General features: G+C 41.6%; 1 protein-coding gene across 1 annotated transcript in view; it reads right to left on the bottom strand.

Annotated features, from left to right (window-relative positions):
• Positions 1 to 2,709: 2,709 nt before the first annotated feature.
• GPC1 (glypican 1) overlaps positions 2,710 to 25,751 on the bottom strand; it is a 124,021-nt gene continuing 100,979 nt past the window's right edge. Inside the window, exons 3-9 of the mRNA XM_073625835.1 lie at positions 25,185 to 25,579; positions 15,143 to 15,308; positions 13,760 to 13,890; positions 13,209 to 13,328; positions 11,025 to 11,158; positions 9,061 to 9,236; positions 2,710 to 5,922 (exon numbers count right to left, since the gene is read on the bottom strand). Coding sequence (XP_073481936.1) covers positions 5,708 to 5,922; positions 9,061 to 9,236; positions 11,025 to 11,158; positions 13,209 to 13,328; positions 13,760 to 13,890; positions 15,143 to 15,308; positions 25,185 to 25,579 — 1,337 coding nt within the window. The 3' untranslated portion in view covers positions 2,710 to 5,707. The remainder of the gene's footprint in view (positions 5,923 to 9,060; positions 9,237 to 11,024; positions 11,159 to 13,208; positions 13,329 to 13,759; positions 13,891 to 15,142; positions 15,309 to 25,184; positions 25,580 to 25,751) is intronic.

The raw sequence follows: 25,751 nt of genomic DNA on the forward strand, positions 1-25,751 counted from the left end.
GTACAAAGATCTAACGGGATGCAAGCTACCATGATGTTTTCTTAACACCATTTAAAGGGGTAATCCATCATATAGAAATCACCAGTAAACTTACATAAGGCCAAGATATACACATTTATTACTTCTTTTTTGTGAGCTGCTACAGTTCCACATTGAGTGTTGCACATCCCTCCAGTACAGAGGAGAACACACTTCTCCAATCATAGGAAAAGCATAGGTAACTGACTCACTGCACTGTGTGTAATAGATACTATGTTGTCTAGAATCCAGATAAGCAGACATGATCAGATACATTTCTAGCAACAAGCCCAACATTTTGTAGAACATTATTTGTTTTATCCAGCACTAAGGAGACTATTTAAAATAGAAAGATGATCATGTTATCCACACCTCTCAGTGTTTACAAGTCATTCCTAAAGTGTTGGCTCTGCAGTATCCATGTGAGTGTTGTAACCTGTGTAGTCAAGGGGCCCCAGTAGATATTAAAAGCTGTGAAGCTTTGTAAAATGTTTATGATTTTTATTGTCATACCTGTAAAACATTTTGTCCCCCCTGGAAGCCTGGAGGGAAACCCCCCAGTTAGAAATCCTCCCTTGTTTCTAGGATGTGAAAACCATTGGGGTGCTCACTCCCAGCAATACAGGAGCAAAACCCAAAGGTTTTTATGTTCTAGCAAGATGCCGGGGCGTGGTGCTTCCTAACTGGGAGTTTTTTGGCCAGGCTTCAGGAGGAGTATTTACTAATATTGGAGCACATAGAATCTGGTGCAGCTGTGCATAGTAACCAATCAGCTTCTAGATTTAACCACTTAAATACTGGGCACTTTCACCCCCTTCCTGCCCAGGTAAATATTCAGCTTTCAGCGCTGACCCACTTTCAATGGCAATTGGGTGATAATGCAACATTGTACCCATATAACATTTTTATCATTTTTTTAAAAACAGAAACAGAAGGAAAGCTCTAAGCAGCACTGGGTTTTTTATTTTTTTGCTAAACAAATGAAAAATATCCCTAATTTTATTTTTTTTAAAGAAATTGAAAATAAGTAATTTTTCTCCTTCACTGATGTGCGCTGATGAGGCTGCACTGATGAGCACTGAAAGCCTGCACTTGATAGACAACCACTGATAGGCAGCATTGATGGGGCTGCACTGGTAATCAGTGCTCTAATTATCGTTGTAAATGTGCCCTGTCAGGATTGCCGGTTACAGGCTCTCCTCACGCTGCAACAGCACATGAGGAAAAGACTGCCAATAACCGGCAAGTTTGTTTACATGTGACTGGATACAGCTGATCACATGGTAAAAGGCTGCTGTGATCGGCCCTTTACCCCCTACCCTCAGCAAATCCCTGTTGTGACAGCGGGCCAGGGATCTTCTCCCTTCACCTGTTGTCACAATTTTTAAAAAACACAGCTGTGCGTTGCTCCACCCACATTATTTTACAGAGTTCTGTTAATGGGAGAACTACAACTACTGTCAGCCATTGTGGCTGATGGCTTGTAGTTCTCAGTGACGAGAGCTCTTGGTAGTTTATTGATCCTTTCTGTCATTTAGTAACTGCCTGCCCGTACGAGGTCAGCAGGAGCCTCAGATTGCAGATCATGGATGCAATGCTTTGCAGGCTCCTTATAAAAAATAAATAAATGCACATTTTTTTTTTTACCTGCAAAAAGATGTGCATTTATTTATTTATTTTTATCCTTTAATTCAGTGGTTCTCAACTCCTGTCCTTGGGACCCACTAACAGGCCAGGTTTGCAGGATAACTGAAATACATCACAGGTGATATCATTTGCTGCTCAGTGATTGCAGTATTCTGGTCTGCATCTCCCCAAGGTAATACCTAAGTTCTGACCTGTTAGTGGGTCCTGAGGACCGGAGTTGAGAACCACTGCTTTAATTGAACAAGGTGAAGTTTTATCCTTTAATTGAACAAGCTGAAGTTAGAAGCTGATTGGTCACTATGCACAGCTGCACCAGATTCTCTAGAGTACTCTAGAAAAGCCCCCCTCCCCCCCAAGTGTTAATCGGGAAAGTAAAAATGTAGGCAATACCTTTTGCTGGCTAGCTGAATCTATTTTGGGGGTTCAAGATGTTGACTCATTTTGTCAGGCATTATTTCATACAAATAACCAATAAATCATACTTCTATATATATATATACGCATGCACAGTGAAACAATTGTTTTATCCAAACTGTAGAATCTGTGCCTCAAACTATTTGCGGTGCAGAGTGGGAAACTGCGATAGGAAAATTATGCGTGAAACTGTTGCAAAAACAAGTTGACAAATTATATATTATGTTGCTGGCACCATAGTTTATAAGGAATCCTCCATCACCTACTAAAGCGCTTATTCTATGTGCCACAAAAATATACAATTCTTAAAACTATATGTCGTACACATTGTGATATTTCTGCAAAATGTCACAAATAGGGATTTCATTGTTCTGCAGCACATGTCACATTCCACAAGGGCATGCCTTATGAATCACTATTAATCCGTCGCATTAGCAAAAATGTTGCAAGCTGCGCTATTTTAATGACTCACGGCTGGCAGTTTTTTTGGGCCCCCTATTTTTTGTCTGGGGTCCCACTAGAAGTGTGGGTACAATAGTTGGCCAGCAAATTCCAGTAGAATGTGTCAAAACTTCTGACTGCAAGCTGCTTTTCCCAAAGAAAGGTCAATGACAAACGCGAAGACAGGTATACTAGCTATTTGTAAAGCATAAAAATGCCTGTTTATTAAGATTATATTACATTTTTATTTCGATAGTTTGACTCAGTGATATGTTTGGTTAAATTAGAAACAAATCACAAAATAATTTTTATATGTCAACAAGCAAATTTACACGTTGGTCCTAGACCAGAGAAATCCCTACATTTCTCCGGATCTGTTAATACAAAATTGTCCAAATTAACCCAGTTTAGCAACAGAATGCAGCAAATATTGGTAACTCCCATGTCACCAGATAACAAAAAGTGTGCATATTGTTAGCTGCTTATGTCTTGTACCCAGCAAAGTCAATTTTCCTAATGTACTTCAAGCGGAACTATGGGCAAAATTAAGCAGTCTCCCCTGTTTTGCTACTTGTTGATTCTGTCATTTTTTGTTCCACTTCCTGACATGGGTTGACAACACTGTTTACGTTTCAGTAAAATTACACAGCAGTGTTGTCACCTTATGGACAGGATGGTCTTAGATGGACATGTCATTTTCAATGGACTTAAAGTAAAAGACAAACTCTAGATAAAACTATTTAAGCAGTTACAGCAACAGTTGCCATATAAAATTGAGCACTGTGACATCATCCAAGCCCTTCCCCCTATGCGTTTCACCACAGGGCACATTGCTTCCTCAGGGGGAGTCTACTTTTGGAAAAAAAGTTTAAACCATAAGAATAAAAGCTGACTATTGTAAACATCCCTGCCAATGTAATATGATATCCCCAACACTGTAACTGCCACTGGACAACTTGGCCTGTTACAGAAAGGAGAAAAATATTGGATCTTCTAAAAGGTCAACAGACAATTAAACTATGTTTGGGCTCTTTCAGACAGCCACTGCAGGCCAGTAAAAAAATGGATGGCTGAGCCGCCTGGTACAGCCAGGCAGGGCTGTACACATGCCATGGTGCTTTCATTTGCAGCCGTGGCATTTTTAACTCAACCTGCAGCACCACTTGACAAACTCACCCATTGGGGCTGCGCTGCAACAATATGCAATGTATGCAATTGCAGAATTACAGAGTTAAATCAGGCGGAGAGGAAACCATATAACGCCTCCTCAATGCCCTCTTAAAAGGGACCCACGCATGGATCGCTCTTCAGAGGGCCCCACAAATGTGAAAGAGCCCTTATGGGGGGACTCAGAAAAACAAAAACCGCTGTGATAATGCTAAGTATATGTATTTTTTATTTGCCCATAGTTCTACTTGAACCATAAAATGAATAAAGGTTTGTACAGTCACTCTATGACTTAGTTAATATTGTAAGTAAGTAAAGCTGTGTGATTTTTCAGTAGTAGTAGCAAAATAAGTTTTACATTGCCTCCCCTGAGTTGCCCTTGTCAATCTCTTGTCAGTCGTGTCTCTAAGAATGATACAAACTAACACAGCAGGAGAAGGAGGGGAGGGTTCTGCAGATAACTGGCTGCAGCAGAGGAAGGGGAGAAGTCTGCAGATCATTGGCTGCAGCGGAGAGAGAAGAAAAGTCTGCAAATCATTTTCTGTAGCAAAGAAAGGGGAAGAGTCTGTAAATCATTGGCTACAGCAGAGGGAGGGGAGAAGTCTGCAGATCATTGGTTGCAGCAGGAGGAGGGAGAAGTCAGCAGATCATTGGCTACAGCAGAGGGAGGTGAGAACTCTGCAGATCATTGGCTGCAGTGGAGGGAATAGGGACGTCTGTAGACTGTTGGCTGCAGCAGAGGGAGAGCATGAGTCTGAAGAGGATTGGCTGCAGCAGAGCAGGGTGAGAAGCCTGCAGATCGTTGGCTGTAGCATAGGAAGGGGAGGAGTCTGAAGATCATTGGCTGCATTAGGGGGAGAAAAGGAGTCTGCAGATTACTGGCTACAGCAGAGAGAGGGGAGAAGTGTGCAGATCATTGGCTGCAGTGGAGGAGTCTACAGATCATTGGCTGCAGCAGAGGGAGGAGAGGAGTCTGAAGATTATTGGCTACAGCAGAGAGAGAGAGGAGAAGTGTGCAAATCATTGGCTGCAGCCGGAGGGAAGAAGTCTGCAGATCATTGGCTGCAGCAGAGGAGTCTGCAGATCAATGGCTGTAGTGGAGGGAGGGGAGGAGTCTGCAGATCATTGGCTGCAGCAGAGGGAGGGGAGGAGTCTTCAGGTCACTTGCTGCAGTAGAGGGAAGTGAGAAGTCTGCAGATTACTGGCAGCAGCAGGGGGTGGGGAGGAGTCTTCAGGTCACTCATTGCAGTGGAGGGAGGGGATGAGTCTGAAGATGATTGGCTGCAGCGTGGGGGGGGGCAGTCAGCAGATCATTGGCTGAGGCCTATTAAGCACTAGTCAATAGCAAGTGAGAAGCAGGGCAGAGCTCTCTTCCCAAGGAACCAGCTCTCAGTCTGTGTTTACAGTTTTGTGATGCAGATGACTTCAATACTGAATAAGTAAGCAAGCGCTCTTTTCCGTTTCCTCAAAGCTCCTATGTACAGTCTATTAACCTCTTGTACTAGGACAACTGCCTAAATAGACTAAACAAAATATGTGGTGACAAGATGCCTCTCCACAAAATCATGCCTGGTGACAGAAATAAAGAGAAACCTTCTTTATATAGAAACAAAGAAAACTGTATACAATGCTTCTCTGAATCTGTCAGGCAGAGAAATGTGTGTGGTTGCACTAATAAATATTTTACATTTTTCCACGTATTTTATTTTGTAATCTTAGAAAAGAGACACGGTATTAGTGAGGCTTTATGCCACTTATAACAATATTGTGCTATCAATCAAAGAATAAAAAAAACAGCCCAATAAGGTTTATCTGTATCTGAAAATAAAATACACACAGTTACAAAAAATGTACAGGTATGGAGACATTGTGAGCCTGTAGAAGAACACAGTGTTATAGAGGCCTAATCTCCAGCACTCGCTCCCTTTCCATTGTCATCTACATCCAAACTGAGAGGGTCGAGTTTATTTGGACAGGGTGAAGTAAACAGCATTCCCTTTTATACGAAAATTCACAGAAGTTACCATCGGGCAGAAAATGCCACAAGCAAAGCCACGGCAAGCAGAAGGCGGCTCCATGAGTGAAGGTAAGCACTGTTCCCTGTCTCTTCTGATGATTTGGATTTGTGAGTGATATGTGTCTGTGTGTGCACTACGGAAGCATCTCCTGACGATGTTTTGACGCAGACGCTGTCGGTGCAGCCATCTCCACTTCCTGACCCGCTGATGTCATCACCTAAATACAATAGTGATTGTTAGCAGATATAGACATACAACACAACTTGGACCAATACAATTACAGGCAAAAACATGGATGAAATACATATACAGTATGAGAGCTGTTTTACCAACCAATGGATTTGTAAGAAATGCAATGTCCTCTTTACTACCCAAGCCTGCTGATTAGACACAAAAAAAAACCCCCAGCAGCAGATTGATAGGATCAGTGCCATGGGAAGGTCATCTGGTATCTAGGGCAAAGATGGCAAACTGCTAATAGAGGCGTGTGAAGTAAAGTGTATGCAATGGTTGTGGCATGTGCTGAAATATTATAATATTATTATAGTTATGATACACTGCAGCAGAAAAAAACTGAAGTTAAAATCAATGCACAAATATGGGGCTAACAGTGGGGAACAAAAAAAAAATCCCTGTGTCGGTGGTGTCACTGGAAGGAAAAAATGCCCTTGTGTTGGTGGTATGACTAGAAGAAAAATGTCCCTCTGTCAGTGGTGTCATTGGAAGTAAAAGATGCCCCTGTGTTATAACTGGAAGGAAAAAATGCCCCTGTTTCGATGGTGTCACTGAAAGGAAAAAAATGTCCTTGTGTCAGTGGCGTCACTGGAAGTAAAAAATGTTCCAATGTTGGTAGTGTACTGGAAGGAAAATTGCCCCAGTGTCGGCATCACTGGAAGGAAAAAATGTCCCAGTATGGGTGGTGTCACAGGAAAAAATGCCGTGTCAGTAGGAAAAAACTACTGCGGCCTCACTGGCGTCAGTCTGAGGAGGATTGTCATTGGGATGAACGAGAGAAGGGGAGGTGGACTCTGAGGGGTGCATCATAGGTGTGCACAGCCTATTGCATTAGGGTGTGCACTTCATAGCTTAAACATATTTGCGAGCGTGTGCATGTGTATATACAGTATCGTTTTTATTCTTATTATTTTTGTACAATTTTTTTGTTAGGAGCCCTGTTAGGGGGCTTTGGTGAAATATCAGGGGTCTATACAGGGGGAATCTGCGCTACACAGGGTGATTAGGGTGTGTCCAGGCACACCTGGCACACCCTGTGTGCATGCCTATGGGGTGCATAGAACTAAAGGGATCTAGGGGGCTGAAAGGCCTCTAAGGGTTCATTTTGATGTGCGGCTATCATTGTTGCCCCTCTAAAAAAAAAAAAAAAAAAAAAAAAGATCTGTGACAGATCACTTTTCAGAGGGCATTTGATAGCCAGGGAGAAGGCAATATGTCACCTCCTTGCTGCCCGTTTTAACCCACTGCGCTGCAGCTATGTGCATTACATGCAGTTGCAGAATGGTCTTGTTCATATAAATTTTTGCCGCAAAGCATCAGGCCATGGCAAGTATACAGCTCTGAGTAGCTGCATCTCCTTGTTCAGGTGGAAGGTCAGGGGGTGGCAAAACACGGCTCAACTGCTTGCTTTTACTGTCTATGTGAAAGAGCCCCTAAAAGACATGCAATTTTGGTGCAGTATGGTGGATTTTATGGGGTTAAAACAGGCGGTGAGGAGGCGACATAATGGGGTTAAAAGACACTGCAATTTTATTTTTTTTATTTAACTTGCATGTAATTGAGTGAAACTTTACCTCATTTAATAAGCTCTGGAGCAACTGCACTTGCAAAGTTCACAGTCATTTTACCCTTAGTAAACCAACCCAATGTGTCCTCACAACCTGTCAAATGCCCTCTAAAAAGCAATCTGATACAAATTACTCTTTAGAAGGCTACTGAAAGTGTAAATTGGCCCTGAGGCTCCATTTCCTCTGCAGATGTGAAAAAGCATGTGCATTTTTGCACAGCAAGTATAGGGCAGCCCATTCATTTCAATGGGCTCTCCTATGCGCAAAAAAACGCACAAAAAATAACTATTTTTTAAAAGTCACACTGCACATAAAGAATTTATTGTTAAAAATGCACTTTGTTAACATGCATTTTAGTGGCCCGAATAAGCGCAAAAGCACGGTGCATGGAAGTGCCATTAAGAATGAATGGCATCATTGCACAGCTGCAAAAGGACTGTGTGTTTTTTGTGCATTGCAGGAATGCAGGTGAGAGAGTGGAGGCTAAGGGGGTCTGAGGAGGAGAGGAGGAGGCAAGAGGCCCGGGGCTGAGTTCTTGTACTCACAGATCACAAGTCCCACCTGCAATGAAGGCCGCTTCTTTTTCCCCTCTCCGGTTATGTGATATGTCACATGACAAGGTGAGCGAGGAGGAAGGGCAGTATGCCCTCAATCCTGAGTAGCGCCACACTCTGAGACACTAGGTGAGGTGAGTTCTCAGACTGTTGTCGCTCCAATCTGCCCCCTGCAGGCTGGCTGGAGGGAGGAGAAACCAAATCCTCTCTCCAGCAGCAGCAGCAGCTATCCACCACTGCTCCTTCTGACAGGAGTGACGCTGCAGTCATTCCTGTCAGTAAGGAGTGGGACAAGCAGCCAGATCACCAGAGTGCCCCCCCCCCCCCCCCAACATAGCGCCCCTTACTTCCTTGTCCCAGCCCTGGATAAGGTTATCCTTCTGTTCACTTTTCTCTCTTCTCCTATCAGTATGTTTCACTTAGTGCCAGATCCTGACATTCATTTGTTGGAGACCAATGCCTCTATTGCCCACCAAAGTTCTGGCAGCCAAGGTAAAATTGTTGTCTGCTCTTTAATTGTCTGCATCTTTGAGATGCTGCCACTAAGATTTGTTAAATGTCTGGGTGACATTTTCCTTGCACATGATTGGATGATAGAAATCAGCAGAGATTCACTAAGTTGTGTAAAAATGAGTGCAACTGAACTTGCAAAGTGCACAGTCTATTTGCTTTTAGTAAATCAACCCCAGTGATTGATTTAAAGACAAACACAGATACTTGCAAGGACCACAAGGTATCTGCAATTCAGCACTGTAGTAGTTACTGACAGTTTAGGCCAAGTCAGGTTCACTTACAACCTACAACTACTCTAAAAGCTTCAAACCAACATCAGCTTCTTAGTGCAAGCACCAGGCACAGACAATTGCAGACACTGAACAGCTAACAGTAACTAATGTGTAGGTTTAACTGTCAGTACTGAGAAATCTAAAGCACATTTTAAAATAGAAATACTAACTACCACCTACAAATATGGACTGTCATTTGAGAATTTTTACTTACTTGTGTCCTGAAAGTCCACATCATTTCCATTGTAGGCATTGCGGAGACGATTTGTCATGATTTTCAGCTGCATGATCTGCTGACGGATGGTCATATCAGGCTTGGTAATATCTACATCAATCTCAGGGTTATTTATTTGGTTGGCAAGGCCACTGCCCATCCGTTCTGGCATGTACCTAAAGCAAAACACAACTTATCACTATAAATGTCCGTAATACCAAACAATCTTAGCATTTTTGATGTCTGATCCATTAATTGCTACAGACTTAATTGTAAGTGCTTCTGCACTTTCAGTTTTCTCTTAGCCCCCCTGCAAAGTATCACGAATACTTATTGAACCTGCCAGTGAATTCCTCCTCATGCAGCTCCCTGATGGAGTGACAACACTGCTGCACTGCTCCTGAATTAAGAGCAATGTTGTCATTCTCATGTGCCCGCTTGCACTAAAGTGGGATGAAAAAATATTGCTGATGCACAACCCTGTAACCTGTCATTCAGCACCTAGCCACACCTAGTTCTGCCCACTTCTTTAATAGAGCAACGGTCGCCAACCATGGACCACTGATGGTCCACGAGAAAATTTTGGTGGTCCCCAGGGGTTCTGCCGCAAGTCAACACTGTGGCTGATGCATACCAACCAATGTTTCCAGTGTTGTTCTCAATGCGCGCTGACAGTATTGATACCCGGATACCTCCTCTGTAGTTCCAGCTCCTGTGAACTCAGAGGGAGTTGCTGGAAGTAGTGCAGAGAGGGGGTGGTGAAGATGGAGGGGACTTCCAATGGCAGCGCTGATCATAGACTGTGGGAGGAAGAACAGGGCTCAAGCACATGGATGGATAAGGAGGTGAGATCCAATGATGAGTCTGTGCAAGGCAGCAGTGTGGTACAGTGTGCAGGGGTGAGGAAGAGGGGCAGAGACAGGGCCATCTTTTCGCATGGGCACGTTGGGCAGTTGCCCAGGGGCCCCAATTGCCTAGGGGGCCCCACCTGCCCAGCGACCCCAGCGAAGGCCGCCTGCACTCAGTGCCAGGGCGGCTTTGGGCTAGGCGCTTGCTGTTGGCACCAGAAAAGCGGTGGTGGCAGCGACGCTTCTCCTTCCGATCATGGCACCGCCCACTGTACGGGTTCTTGCTCTGTGGAGTGATATGCCTATGGGGCAGCGGGAGAACGGGCGCTGAATTCCTCTTTCAATCCAGCATGGCACCAGCCACTAAACTCCTGCCTGTGGCCAGTGAGGAGTGACATGCAGAGGGAGAACGGCAGAAGAATTAGAATAGATGTACACTGGTAAGGCTGCACTGGTCAGGCTGCATAGATGCGCACTGGTGAGGCTGCACTCGTCCATACACCATTGCAGCCCCTCTCTCTCTCTCACACACCATTGCAGCCCCTCTCTCTCACACACCATTAGCCTTATTGATAATTTGCATTTTTATTCTCGTGCGTAACAGGGCCCCAGTGCACTGTATTGCCAGGGGGCCTATAATGCTCTTAAGATGGCACTGGGCATAGACCCGGAGCATTGTGTGTATAAGGCATGTAAAATTTATATTAGTGGTCCGAAAGGTTGGCGACCACTGTTCTAGAATGATAGCACTGCATCTGTTGCTAAAACCATTCCACTGTTAGCTGCATCATCTGGGAAGGGAGGCATGTGAGGAACAAACAAAGGAGGATTTGGCTCAGTCGGGTTTTGTTGACTTTTTTTTTGTACATCACATAGTACCTGGATTTTGGACCTGTTTAGGCTGTCATACAGGAGCCTTCAGTTGTACTTTAACACTTTCAGTTTAGATATAATTTAATAAACTGGAGCATTGAAACATTTGGTTGTGGTGGAACACTGCAGAATGCTATAAATGTATATTGCTCTATGTTGATAGACCCTCAGTCAAGTTATTTAGGTTTCCTGAACATGTCATGCCAAGATGACGTTTTAGAGCTTCTAGACAGAATGAATTACCTAGCTCGGGCCATTCCATTCCAGCACTTGTCTTCATTGCCTTGACCAGCAATAGTCTTTTCATTGCAGAATAAATTTGGTAATGATATCCAGTAATCCTGAATGTCACTGAGTGTCGCTTTTACATCTAATACCTACAAAAATAAATAGGATTAGATTTATAGGGTAAAGGAGCATGGTGGAATGATACAAAATCATTGATCTAATGACAGTACAGTATATAAATGGAAGAACTCAGATTTCCATGTGGAAAGTGATTTGACTCACATAAACCATACCGTTTTCAGCTTACTTTAATCGGTTAAAGAGCATTTCTGATTTCGAAATCCATAACACAGCTCTCTTTGCATTTATATATGTGTATTCATATAATAGCCCTGGACATTAGAAGGTAAATATTCCTACATAATTTGGAGATTAAATACTGCCTCTATTGTTCCCACCTTGGAAAAGTAATATTAATATTGTCAGCACAAGAAAAATTCATACTGCCTGAGATCTGTCACCTAGGAGTGTCCTTTGACATCCAAGGATTCTTATGAACATCTACTCCCACTTTAATCAGACCTGAACAAAAATATGGGGATAGGAAACACCTACTAATGTTGATTGTGTCCAAGCAGTACCCTGAATAATTTACCTTTGTCTGGAATTTCTTCTAAAAAATAGCATTTTATTTCCTGGTATGTGAGGGAGCCTAGGCTCCCCTGTGCCTACAGCCTCATAAGTGTGAATGTGCAATGTGAGATCATCTTAGTCACTGCTGACTCTGACTACTAGTCAACTGAGTGATATTTAGTAAAGTCACTACTGCACTGCTCACTGTTCTTCTGGGGGCTGCTGGAGAGGAAGCTGTATTGGAGTAATTCATTCTGTGGATCTGTGCTTTCTGCTGTTCCTGATTAATAGCCCCAACAGTCATCAGAGCACCAGTCACCAAGGGGTCAGCTCTGACATGAAGAAGCAAAGCCCTACTCCTTTCCAAAATGGCCATCCTGACACATGACATAGTGTGGAATAATGCTTTGTAAGCATAGGCTTGTGCAGGGTGTGTGCCAGGTCTGCCTGGGCACACCGTAATCAACCTGTGAAAGACAGATTCCCCCTACTGTCTGGTGCTGATATTTCACTAAAGAAATAAAGAATAATATTGTAAAAAAAAATAAAATCATTAAAACAAATAACTATTGACACTGTCCACTGCACTTCTGACACCAATATGTGCCCTATTGACTGACCCCATCCACTGTCTTGCTGACACCAACCTCTACTGTCACCGTCCATGTCTGTGTGTATGTATGTATGTATGTATGTATGTATATATATATATATATATATATATATATATACACACACACACACCTCCCAACATTTTGAGATAGAAATGAGGGACACGCCCCCTGCCACACCCCCTTAAAGGAGAATTAACCCCAAACAAAAGGTTAATTAAATCCACAATGGCTTTTTTTTACCACTACTATTCCTTTATGTTGGCTTTTAAAATGTACAAATGCAGCAATTTAGAGTTTGGATGAAAGGTTTAGCACTGGGAAACACGTTTTGAAAGCTAAAAAGTGAATTTCATATACAACTATATAGATCAGACCAAAATGAGGGACAAATGAGGAGGAATGAGGGACAGAGGGACATTGCGCCAAATCAGGGACAGTCCCTCAAAATCAGACAGTTGGGAGATTATATATATATATATATATATATATATATATATATATATATATATATATATATATATACATACACACATACACATACACACGCAGCTTTTGGGGTGCAGGGAGCCTACAGGCAAGACTGGTTATCAGCCCTTTGTACATTGCTTGCCTTTTCTGAGCAAAGTCTTAACAGTTCAGGTCCTCTTTAAAATGGCCATAAACCCACTAGGATGCAGTCTACCAAAAGACTTCCAATAAAGCTCTGCTGAAGGAATGGCGGGGGGAGAGAGCCGGGAGTGAAGACTGTGCGGCCCAGTCATCAACAGGCCATGGACCTGTACCGGTTCCTAGCCTCGGGGTTGGGGACCCCTACATTAGTCAGCTCCGCGGCCCCAGCACACCACGCAAATGCCCAGTGTGCCCTATGGCCAGTCCAGGCCTGACCCTGGGTCATTTTAAGACATTAGAATGTATTGTGAATATGACTGGCACTCCTGCCTTCATCACTCACCAGGTTCTCCATGCTGGGCACTGTAGATTTATCTTCCTGGGCAGCCTTTCCCTTTCTCCGTCTCTCCTCTACTTTGGGAGTTTTGCCACCCTTTTTGGGGTTTCCACAACTTTTAAACAACTGCAGAAATGAAAGAGACTCTTGCTGTTAAGTCATAGAGTATGTAGCAAACCTATTATCCACTAAAACTGTAAAGCAATATACGTGTATTAACATGGCTGATGGATTCTATGGTTTTATAATGTGAGAATCCATTCTGCACTATAGACTAGATTAAAAATGTAACAGCTGCCGTCACCGGATAATCTACCAATGAGTAGAATGATCAGCTAGATGGATAATGGTGAGGCACTGCTGATGATATGATGCTTCAATTTGGTTATACTATTGGACTGACTCTAATGTGTGATGTAACTGTACTCCGTGTAGGCACATTTGCATTTCAAGGGTTTCCATTTTCCTGGCCACTAAACTTGCATATATTGTACTGTATCTCTAGTGGTTTTTTTAAAATATGTCTAATGCAATCTCAATATATTGCCTAAAAATACCTTGTTGGTTATTAAATCCTTGTTCTCCTGCATGTAGGTTATAGCATCAGAAATCTTTGTATGGATGGTTCCTACAATGTACTCCACTCCAGCAGCTCCATTAAACTTGCCCGCAACTAGCAATAAAGACTCTGAAAACCACAAAAAGAGATAACAATAATTTTATGGCTTGTATGTATATAATACATGTCATATGAACTGACGCTAATGTTAATGTCATCAGACCTAAATTTTGTTGTCCAAAGCTCTGGTTTTGGTTGAAGTTGTGCTCTCACCCTTGCACACACTCCCCTTTTGACCTGAGCAAATTTGACATTCCTACTATGAACAGTTTTTTGGCAATAACTGTAACGTTCTGATAACAAAGTAATACATAGATCAGGTTTTAAGAAAAAACAAGACTTTTTGGTAATATTGTCTTGTAAACATTTTTTCTATTTTTTATGCAATCCATAGATAAAAACATAAAACCAAAATAAATCCCTTTTGTACTTTGATCAGTGTTACTGTAGATAAAAAGTATACGTGTTATTCTAAAATTTGTCTTGTTATATACTAAAATTATGTTTCTGGTACAAAACATTGCAAAGTTTGTAATAAAATGTTATTTTCATTACAGATCAAATAAATGCTTTTTTCAAATTAGTGATACAAAAAAAAAATACAAAAAAACAAAAAAAAACAAATAATGTTTAAACAACAACAAGAAAAACAAGACAAGAAAAAAAGAAACAAAAACAAATCAGCAGGACAAAAAAAGCTGAAAGGAGCTAAAAGGAGAAGAAAAAGAAGGTGTTAATTAGGGACTAAACATTTATGATTTTTTTTTTTTTTTTTTTTTTTACATATGCGGCATGCCAAATGTCCACAACTGCCTAATGTCCTGTGAACATTTTGTTTTGCCATTAATTATATGAGACTAATTTTTAACATCTTTTTGATATCTTGACATTCTTTTTGGAAACATTTTCATTACTAATATTCCATATACAGATATGTAGCCATTAGAGGGCACACCTATCTATATGTTTAGCAACATAATTAGCATCCCTGTGCTTTACAAGAGTCTTTCCAAAATTCTGGACACCCTACCACCCAAAATAAAATGGTTGTATTTGCCTTGGAATGTTTTATTAGAGTATTCCTACCATGAGAAATATATGGTACTGTATAAGGTGCTGCCATTTTGAGCCTACTGAACATACTAATTGCCTGGATGTATCCGGCTTCAACACTTTTTGAGTCGCATACCTGGAGCAAACAGAAGTCAGAGAAATGTCAGGATTCCTCATTTCACTTCGGGTCCGAGAGTCAGAAAGCATTGATGCCCAATGGTAAAAGCTTAACTCCATTTGTGAATGAAAAATCTTTTCCTCTACTCACCAATCAGATTTCTCCATTCAGAGTCCAAATCTGCCTGATTAGCCAGACATCCCTGCATGACATTCCAGCAGTAGTTATCGCACAGCTTTGTATTAGCATGGCCCCGGCACAATGGACAGTACAACAGTTTCATGACTTCGCGTGTGCATTCTCTGCTCATAGGAACCTGTAGGTAGGAGAAATTTTAACAAACATTTTGTTTTCAATCCACATGCATTTTGTTGGATTATTATTAATAGTATTATTGATTTAAATAGTATCACCAGCTCCTTGATGCTGTATAGCATAACTGTTAGAAATGAGCCAAAATAATATGGTTTTAATAGGTACACATATGAAGAAGTACAGAACACAGTTAATTCTTATACCATTGGCTTTTGCTCCACCTCTAGATGATTGGACCCTGGCAAAGCTTGACTCAGCCATGCCTAACCCTTCACACTCCCAGCATTACCTCTATTTTGTCTGCAATGAATGTCAGGGTGAAACAAGAGGGGAGCGACCTGTGTCCTGTGATGTACTCCAAGAAAGGGACTTTGCAGGCAAGTAAAAATCCCATTTTCTTAATCACACATCACAGGACACAGGAGAGTTATTTTTTAGACCATTGGGATGTCCAAAAGCAATTGCATGAGGGACAGGCAACAGCAAACAGAGGTTAACAGGCCCACCAACAACCAACTTCTTACCAATAAAAAAAGAGGAGTAAACAGAGAAAGCCCTCACAATGCTGCTTGGAGGACCTTACTACCAGGGCCATTGTCTGCCAAGAACTGAGCATCCACATCGTAAAATTTGGCAAATGTATGTGCCAAAGAAAAAAAGTAGTAGCCTTACAGACCTGGGAAGCCGAGACTTTAAGCTGAAAAGCCCACAAAGCACCAACACTTCTGGTGGAGTGAGCCTCCACAGGAAAGGGAGAAACTTCCCCTTCAGGTTGTATGCGAGTAATGATTTAGCAAATTCAGCCAGCAATTGTGGGTCTAGAGGCAGTCTGTCCCTTTTGGGAACCCTCAAGTACCACAAACAGAGCATCAGAATGACAAATTGAAGCTGTGAATAGACTCATACAGCCCTACTTACATGTTTAGGAGCTGGACAAAAGGAAAGCAACAATATGTTCTGGTTTAAATGAAATGCTGAGACCACCTTGGGGAGAAAGGAGTTCAGAGGACAAGCTTGTCCCTGTGAAGAACAAGGAATGGTTCCTTATAGGCTAAGGCTACAAGCTCAGATCCTCTCCTGTTTGAAGTTATCACCATAACAAAGGCAACCTGGCAGGAAAGAAGGGGGAGAGAAATGTCCCTAATAGGCTCAAATGGTGGCTTCTGAAGGACCAACAAAAATGGTCAATGTAGGTGGTGCAATGCGAAATACTCCTTGTAAAAAAAAATCTGACCAAAGAATTGGGATGCTTGCAGTTCCTGAAAGAGCACCACTAAGGCAGAAACCTGATCCTGACTTATCCAATCCTGGCTGAAAACCCATGCCATAGAATATTCCTGAGATGAGACTTCCCCTTCTTGTATCAAGCAAGGTATGCTTTCCTTGTGCAACAGTAAACCTTATGGGCTTTCTAGTCACTTAGCAAGGTGAGAATCACAGTGTCCGAGAGACCCCTATGCCTCAGGACTTGGGCATCAACTAAGTCATCAAAGCCAGAAACCATGAAGCAGAATGGAACAAGGGACATTGAGAAAGAAGAACTGGAAGACCCAGTAGGGGCCACAGACAGTCTGCACAGAATCACCATTTTGCCTTCTCGATTTCTTATTGTCAGCGACAATAAGTCAATCAAACGAGGATAGCTCGTTCAGCAGATTTCCAAAACGATCCAGGGAATCCAAAGAGCTCCAAGAACAAATCCAGGGAATCATGCAGGTAACGGTGAGGCTGGAACTCAGATGTTAAGCAGCCAGACTGGAAATCCAAAAACTGATTACAATATCACATTGTTGAGTTATCAAAAAGTTCACATTATTCACTTCTCTCAAAAGTGGTAGCGGCTAGTTCCTACCCAGTAGAAGGACCCTGGTGATGTCAGCAGGGTCCTTCTACTGGGTAGGAACTAGCCGCTACCACTTTTTAGAAAAGTTAAGAATGTGAACTTTTTGTTGACTCAACAATGTGATCTTGTAATCAGTTTTTGGATTTCCAGTCTGGCTGCTTAACATCTGAGTTCCAGCCTCACCGTTACCTGCATGATTCCCTGGATTTGTTCTTGGAGCTCTTTGGATTCCCTGGATCGTTTTGGAAATCTGCTGAACGAGCTATCCTCGTTTGATTGACTTATTGTCGCTGACATTCAAGTCCACTATTTCTGGTAAGAGTGTATACCCCTTATCTCAGGTAGAGGACACACTATCCCTGATGCTCTACATGCCTGTTGAGGCCTTTGTACCCCACTTCTGAGCAACAACTTTTCGTGGTGGACTCCATATATGTTTACCATAGGATTGTTTCACCATTGGGTCTTTCTCACTTGTGTTTCTACTCATTATATGCAGTTGTGTGAACAAGTATTTGCCCTCTTCCTGATATTTCAATTTTTTTGCATATTTGTCACACTTAAATGATTCAGATCATCAAACAAATTTTAATATTACACACAGATAACCTAAGTAAATACAAAATGCAGTTTTTAAATAATAATTTCATTTATTAAGGGAAAAAGCTGTCCAAACCTGCCTGGCCCTATGTGAAAAAGTAACCCCCCCCTTGCTAAATTATGACTGAACTGTAATTAATTGCATTGTTTGGAAAGTTGAGTTAAATTTCATTTGCCACACCCAGGCGTGATTACTGCCAGACCTGTGGAATCAAGAAATCACTTAAATAGAAGCTGTCTGACAAAGTGAAGCGCGCTAAAAGATCTAAAAAAGCAACACATCATGCCGCAATCTAAAGAAATTCAAGTACAGATGAGAAACAAAGTAGTTGACATGTATTAGTCTGGAAAGAGTTACAAAGCCATTTCTAAGGCTTTGGAACTCCAGCCAACCACGGTGAGATCCATTATCCACAAATGGAGAAACGTGGAACAGTGGTGAACCTTCCCAGGAGTGGCCGGCCAACCAAAATTATTCCAAGAGCATGATGACGGCTCATCCAGGAGGTCATAAAAGAACCCAGAACAACATCTAAAGAACTGCAGGTCTCACTTGCCTCAGATAAGGTCAGTGTTCATGATTTAACAATAAGAAAGAGAGATTGGGCAAAAATGGCATCCATGGGAGAGTTCTAAGGCCAAAGCCACTGCTGACCAAAAAGAACACACAGGCTCCTCTCACATTTGCCAAAAAAATCTTGATTATCCCCAAGACTTTTGGGCAAATATTCTGTGGTTGAGACAAAAGTTGAACTTTTTTGGAAGGTGTGCGTCCCGTTACATCTGATGTAAAACTAACACAGCATTTTATAAAAAGAAAATCATACTAACAGTCACACATGGAGGTGGTAGTGTGATGGTCTGGGGCTGCTTTGCAGCTCCAGGACCTGGACGACTTGCCGTCATTGAGGGAACCATGAATTCTGAGCTCTACCAGAAAATCCTGAAGGAGAATGTTCGACCATCAGTTCCAGACCTCAAGCTCAAGCACACTTGGGTTATGCAGCAGGACAGTGATCCGAAAACACACCAGCAAGTCCACCTCTGAATGGCTCGTAAAAAACAAAATGAAGGTTTTGGAGTGGCTTAGTCAAAGTCTGGACTTCCGATTGAGATGCTGTGGCATGACCTTAAACAGGCCGTTCGTGCTGAAAAACCTTACAATGTGGCTGAATGAAAACAATTCTGAAAAGAAGAGTCGGCCAAAACTTCTCCACAGAGATGTGAAAGACTCATTTCCAGTTATCGCAAATGCTTGATTGCAGTTGTTGCCGCCAAGGGTGGCACAACAAGTTGTTAAGTTTAGGGGGGCAATTACTTTTTCACACAGAGCCAGGCAGGTTTGGACAGCTTTTTCCCCTCAATGAATCATAATTTAAAAACTGCAATTTGTATTAACTCGGGTTATCTTTGTATAATATTAACATTTGTTTGATGATTTGAATCATTTAAGTGTGACAAATATGCAAAAAAATAAAAAATCAGGAAGGGGCAAATACTTTTTCACAGCACTGTACATGTTCTGTTTTATATTCATTATATTTGAGATTTTTATCACAAAGTTTTTATCATTTACACACAATACTTGATATATTGTTCAATGCTGGGAATGCAAGAGGTTATGCAGGTAAGAGTCAAACTTTATTTGCCAGTTTCCAGTTACCTTGAGGTAGAGCATAACCCCAAGGTCTAAGAATTAACTCTTCTTTACAATTCAGAAAGGTACATTTTTAATGTAAAACTTTTGGGGTGTCTACCCTCTTTTTTAAGGTCCAAGCAGTACAGTACCTTAGAAAAGAGGGTAAACGCCCTAAAAGCTTGTCTTCATATGTAACTTAGTGTAAATAAAAAAAAGTATCACGTGTGTTTTTGCGAGTGCACCAATGCAGTTTTAATCACCTTAACTATAATGGATAGCATGGGGAATGGTCAGAACCTTTGTTGAGTTTTTACTGCTATCTGGGCTCCTTTAGATTTACCTTACTTCTGTCACAATGACGGTGGTTTTAATAGACAATGAGTAAGGGAAATCTGCAACAATGATACAGGCAACAATTAAAAGCTAGCAGGGTTCTAGCCTTCCTGTACTCTACTAAAAGAAAATATTTTTATTCTGTCTGTGCTGCTGTTGGAGGTTTTTCCCTCACTTCCTGTCTAGAGAAACAGTTGTCGCCATTAGAACAAGCAAGGCCCTAACAGAAACCCCCCATCAAAAACTAAACAAAAAAAGTTTTTCCTAAACTTACTGTATGGGTGGATTTTTGGCTTGGAGAGCGACAAATGGAAAGCAGAAATGAGATCCCGTAATAACAGAAGCACATGAGAAGTCTCAAAGACCAAAGTGTGATTAGAAAGTGAGGAACTGTCTTGCAGTGGGTGAGACTAGGACTGGAAGGGTAAGATTTTGAAAAAGTTTTGTAGGCTGACGTTATCAACTTGAAATGTATTCTCTGTCCAGTTGGCAGCAAATAAAAAGGGACAGGCAAAAGATTGGAAGAATAAGAGGAGAGGTGGGGGAGGTCAGAACATTATATTCCTCTATTTAGCTTCCATCACTAACACACATTTACCAATTAAAAGAAATGCAATTTTTAAGCCTGCAGGTGGCTGCAAAAAGCTATTTTTTTTTAATGGACAAAAAGCAGATTACTATCGACTTGGTCTAACCTAATACAAGCCAGAAGTGCCATATTAGATTAGACTGCCTTGCAGTGCAGAAGATGCTGCATTTTGTCAAGAAGCCTTGTTAACTCCTCTGAGTGGTTCTCGTTACCTGTCACACTGTCAGATCATCATAACACACAGGGCTCATATAACATATAATTTGGTGACGAACTGACAAATATCCTGGAACTGATCCACAGCCAGGGCTGGTGATGCCATTCCAATGGTGTCATTACTGGGAATATGAGCAATATACCAGGCTTTAATATTCTGATTAGATTTTATTTATAGCCTTAATTCTACAACATCAACATTATAAAACTATTACGTGCCCTAACCAGTGTCCAAACAGTGGCCAGCACTCTATTTTAGTGATCAGACACAGTGAATATACATAATCAGTATGACTAATGAATTATTGATTTAACATTTATTCCCACCCAGATAAAAAGAAAATATAAAGTCATTACCCTCAAGGCATAACTATGCAAAGTTCCCTTTTCAGCTGTGTTCCCTGAGCTAGTTATTCCTCATATCTCCTAATAAACCCCACTGATTCAATGTCATTACTAATAATGAAGCTCAGTAAATTATGTCTAAGAGGAGTAGTTGGCGCAGTTGGAGTAGTAATAATAATAAGTACCACTGTAAATAATTTCAGATTTACTATTTTTGTTTGTGTATACTAATATGATAGATAATTCTAGGGGACTCCAGCACTAAAATCTCCCTGCCAGGGTACCTGGCTCACCCCCTCCTATTCTCATTTTTCATTCTGTACCTGTATGATTCTCATTGTCCCTGCTGCATCTCTGTATTCTAAATGGAAAATAAAGCAAAGAAAATAAGATCCTATAGTAACGGTTGTAGCAAGTATAGGGACCCAAGAATCATTTCACGAGTCCTCAAGAGGTAAAGGAAGACTGAGCAATTCATCCTCTCTAGTTTTGGCTGGGCCAACCTGTTACTGCCTCCAGACCAAAATCACCCTTTCCCTGACCACGCCTACACAGTAGATCCCCATAGACGTTTATGAGGCTATCAGGAGATGGCCACATAGATGTTTATGGGGATCTACTGTGCAGGCACAGGCTGGAGAGAAGAAGAATTTTGGCTGGATGAGCTTAAGATTCTTGCATGCCACGGTTGTCTGATCCAGCCAAGTATACCTCTGGAGTGGGTGACTAAGTCAGTGAGGAGGTAGAAATGGTAACTAGACTTTCAAATAAACATTATTTGAGAGTAGAGTTATACTTTAAAGCGGTACTAAGGGTTGCCGGAGAAAAAAAAATCTTCTCCCTTCAAGATAATGGCATAATGTACTAGTATGCATCGCATATTATGAAGGACTTACCTAAAAACAAAGCACTCTATTGGGGGAGTTGTCACCTCTGACCCGGTCTAGATTCTGGGTTTGCAGGCTCTGGCCCTTGAATGGCTGAGCTGCGATGATATCACTCCCCGTCACATGCGCAATGGAGTCACATGGAGCTCCGAAGGGACGGCATGAGCATGCCCTCCCTTTAGAGCACATGCACCGGTGACGTCACCAGCTGCAGAGGCAGTGAATATCTTCTAAAAAGTGCAAATTTAGGAGATATTCCTTGTACCTACAGGTAAGCTTTATTATAGGCTTACCTATAGGTACAAGTGTCCAAGCAATATTTACTACCATTTTAAAGGAAGTATCTCTACAGAGTAAATATTACTAGGTATTTAGTTAAAGCTGTATGATGGTTTACATCCACCTCAGTTCTACAGAAATTCTCAGACTAGATATAAACTCACAAATAAACAACAGATTCATTTTAAATGTAAACCTATTACACACTTCAGAAATTAACTAAAGAAAGGACTAACACACATAAACCTGTTACCTTTAAGTGAAAAACATGCATGCCCAAATGAACAGTAGCTCCAATGACAAACGCAGAATTATAGCCCTATATATCCCTGGATCTGACCATTCTGAGGGTGCTTATTTCTTTTTTTTAATTTCCTTAAAGACCACATTTACACTTGTGGTTGAGCTTGCAAAGGCAGCAGATGGGGGAATACATATGCCATGGCTACAACGTGGGGGATTCACTAAAACTGGTACAAACAGAATCTGGTGCAGCTGTGCATAGTAACCAATCAGCTTCTAACTTCAGCTTGTTCAATTAAGCTTTGACAATAAAACCAGGAAACTGATTGGCTACTATACACAGCTACACCATATTCTGTGTGCTACAATTATAGAAATACTCCCCCCAATGCTTTCCAAAAATTATCCAGGCTGTTCAACTGAACTGGGACACCCTGCAACAGCCCTGCATTCACGCACAATGCACACAGTTGCAGTGGTCTGATAGGGGTTTAAAGGGTTAAAACAGGTGGTGAGGAGGCGATTTAACACCTCCTCACCGCCTCTCAAATACCCTCGAAAATCGCTCTTCAGAAGGAACTGCATATGTAAATGAGGCCCAACAGACCAAGCTGTCTGGCGAAAATGGCAGTTAGAGTGTTCAAACCATTACAATGGTCAGCTTGTATTCATTTGTTTAAAACTTTATCCCAAAAGGAAAAATATTGACAATGCTGCTGTCCAAAGGCGATTCTGTTGCTCCCCTATAGAATGGAGAGACCCTAAGACAGGAAGTGTGTTACTGGCCAGATCACTCGGTGAAAATAAAGGGAAAAAAGCCTAAAAAAAATTGGATAGATAAGTGGCAGTCTGTTTTTTTTTGTGTGTGTTTTGAGTTTAATAGCACTTTAAGGTTTGTAAGAGATTTTAACATCTATGCTAGCTGTACAGTTGTAACCCTTATTCTTTGCAAAACTAAAAATAATGTTATATATACTTTTCCGCTGTTTATATTAAAATATCAGGACTTTAGCACTCCACCCCTGAACTGACTAGACACTGTTATTTAATTTGACTAATCTATAACATAGGGGCTGCCAGAAGAAACCACAAAAATGCAGAGGTGAACCAGGCATCGGACACAAGTGTACCTGATCCTGAAGATTCTTCAGGCAGAGGTACAGTGCTTCCAGAAAGTGTTCACAGCGCTTCACTTTTTCCACATTTTGTTATGTTACAGCCTTATTCCAAAATGGATGAAATTCATTATTTTCCTCAAAAAAAAAAAAAAATCACATTGACATATAGTATTCACAGCCTTTGCCATGACACTCAAAATTGAGCTCAGATGCATGCTGTTTCCACGGATCATCCTTGAGATGTTTCTACAACTTGATTGGAATCCACCTGTGGTAAATTCAGTTGAATTTACATGATTTGGAAAGGTACACAACTATCTATATAAGGTCCCACAGTTAACAGTGCTTATCAGAGCACAAACCAAGCCATGAAGTCCAAGGAATTGTAGACCTCTGAGACAGGATTGTATCGAGGCACAGATCTAAGGAGGGGTACAGAAACATTTCTTTAGCATTGAAGGTCCCAATGAGCACTGTGGCCTCCATCATCCATAAATGGAAGAAGTTTGGAACCACCGGGACTCTTCCTAGAGCGGGTTGCCCGGCCAAAACTGAGAGATCGGGGGAGAAGGACCTTAGTCAGGGAGGTGACCAAGAACCAGATGATCACTCTGACAGAGCTCCAGCATTTCTTTGTGGAGAGAGGAGAACCTTCCAGAAGAACAATCATCTCTGCAGCACTCCACCAATCAGACCTGTATGGTAGAGTGGCCAGACGGAAGCCACTCCTCAGTAAAAGGCACTGGAGTTTGCCAAAAGGTACCCGAAGAATTCTCAGACCATAAGAAACAAAATTATCTGGTCTGATGAAACAAAGATTGAACTCTTTGGTCTAAATGGCAAGCGTCATGTCTGGAGGAAACCAGGCCCCGCTCATCACCTGGCCAATACATCCCTACAGTGAAGCATGGTGATGGCAGTATCATGCTGTGGGGATGTTTTTCAGCTACAGGAACTGGGAGACTAGTCAAGATCGAGGGAAAGATCAATGCATCAGTGTACAGAGCCATCCTTGATGAAAACCTGCTCCAGAGCGCTCTGGACCTCAGACTGGGGCGAAGGTTCATCTTCCAATAGGACAACGATCCTAAGCGCATAGCCAAGATAACAAAGGAGTGGCTAAGGGACAACTCTGTGACTGTCCTTGAGTGGCCTAGCCAGAGGCCAGACTTGAACCTGATTGATAATCTCTTTAGAGACCTGAAAATGGCTGTGCACCGACGCTCTCCATCCAACCTGATGGAGCTTGAGAGGTCCTGCAAAGAAGAAAGAGAAACTGGCCAAAAATAGGTGTGCCAAGCTTGTAGCATCATACCCAAAATACTTGAGGCTGTAATTGGTGCCAAAAGGTGCTTCAACAAAGTATTGAGCAAAGGCTGTGAATACTTATGTACATGTGATTTTTTTTTGTTTTTTTATTTATAATAAATTTGCAAAGATTTCAAACAAACTTCCTTCACGGTGTCATTATGGGGGATTGTTTATAGAATTTTGAGGAAAATAATGAATTTAATCCATTTTGGAAAAAGGCTGTAACATAAGAAAATGTGGAAAAAGTGAAGCAATGTGAATACTTTCCGGATGTACTGCATATCATTAATACAGAGAACAGTGGTGTGTGCATCAGGACAAGTATAAGACTTATTTTCCAGGCAGCTTTTGTTTTTATTACAGTAGCCGTTAACTGGGAAGCGTAAAAACATTTTTGATTGTATGAACTCGATGTTCAATTGGTTTGTGAATCAACATAAGATGTGATGGGATTAAGAGATTGTGGTTACATACCTGGGTGACTTTTTTGACTATGTCTGCAGCAGCTGCTAGTCCTTGGACAAATGAACGGGCAGCAATAAATGCCCTGGTGGCTTTTAGCTTCATTTCCCGTGGAATGTCCCCAAACGGCTTAAGTTGGTCATACTGCTTCGCTAAACAGTCCAAATACTCGTAGGAAAAAGTGACCTGGGGGTTCTGTGCCTTGAAGACACGCTCCAGCAGGTGGCTCCAGAACTCTGTTAATGCCTCCTCTAAGTTAACTCCAGAGCCACGGTAATACTGACGCAGCTCTGAATACAAGTCTTTGAAAATCTTCCCATCGTTCTGGCTGTACAGCTCCCCATAACGACTAGGGAAAGTCTCCAGGAGTGTCTGCTCCGACTTATTCAACAGGTCCTGGAAGTATCCTGAAATGAGACAAAAGGGGTTTTACAATATATTATAAGAAATGACCTAAATTGTTTATGAGATTACAATATTGTCCAGTTAAAACTTACTATTCTGGGGCCTGCTGAAGAAAATAGCCATTCTTTGCATACAGTGATAACCCATCAAGCTATGGTTTCCCTTCAGTTATAA

Source organism: Aquarana catesbeiana, linkage group LG04, assembly GCF_042186555.1.
Source record: "Aquarana catesbeiana isolate 2022-GZ linkage group LG04, ASM4218655v1, whole genome shotgun sequence".
NCBI classification, from domain to species: domain Eukaryota; kingdom Metazoa; phylum Chordata; class Amphibia; order Anura; family Ranidae; genus Aquarana; species Aquarana catesbeiana.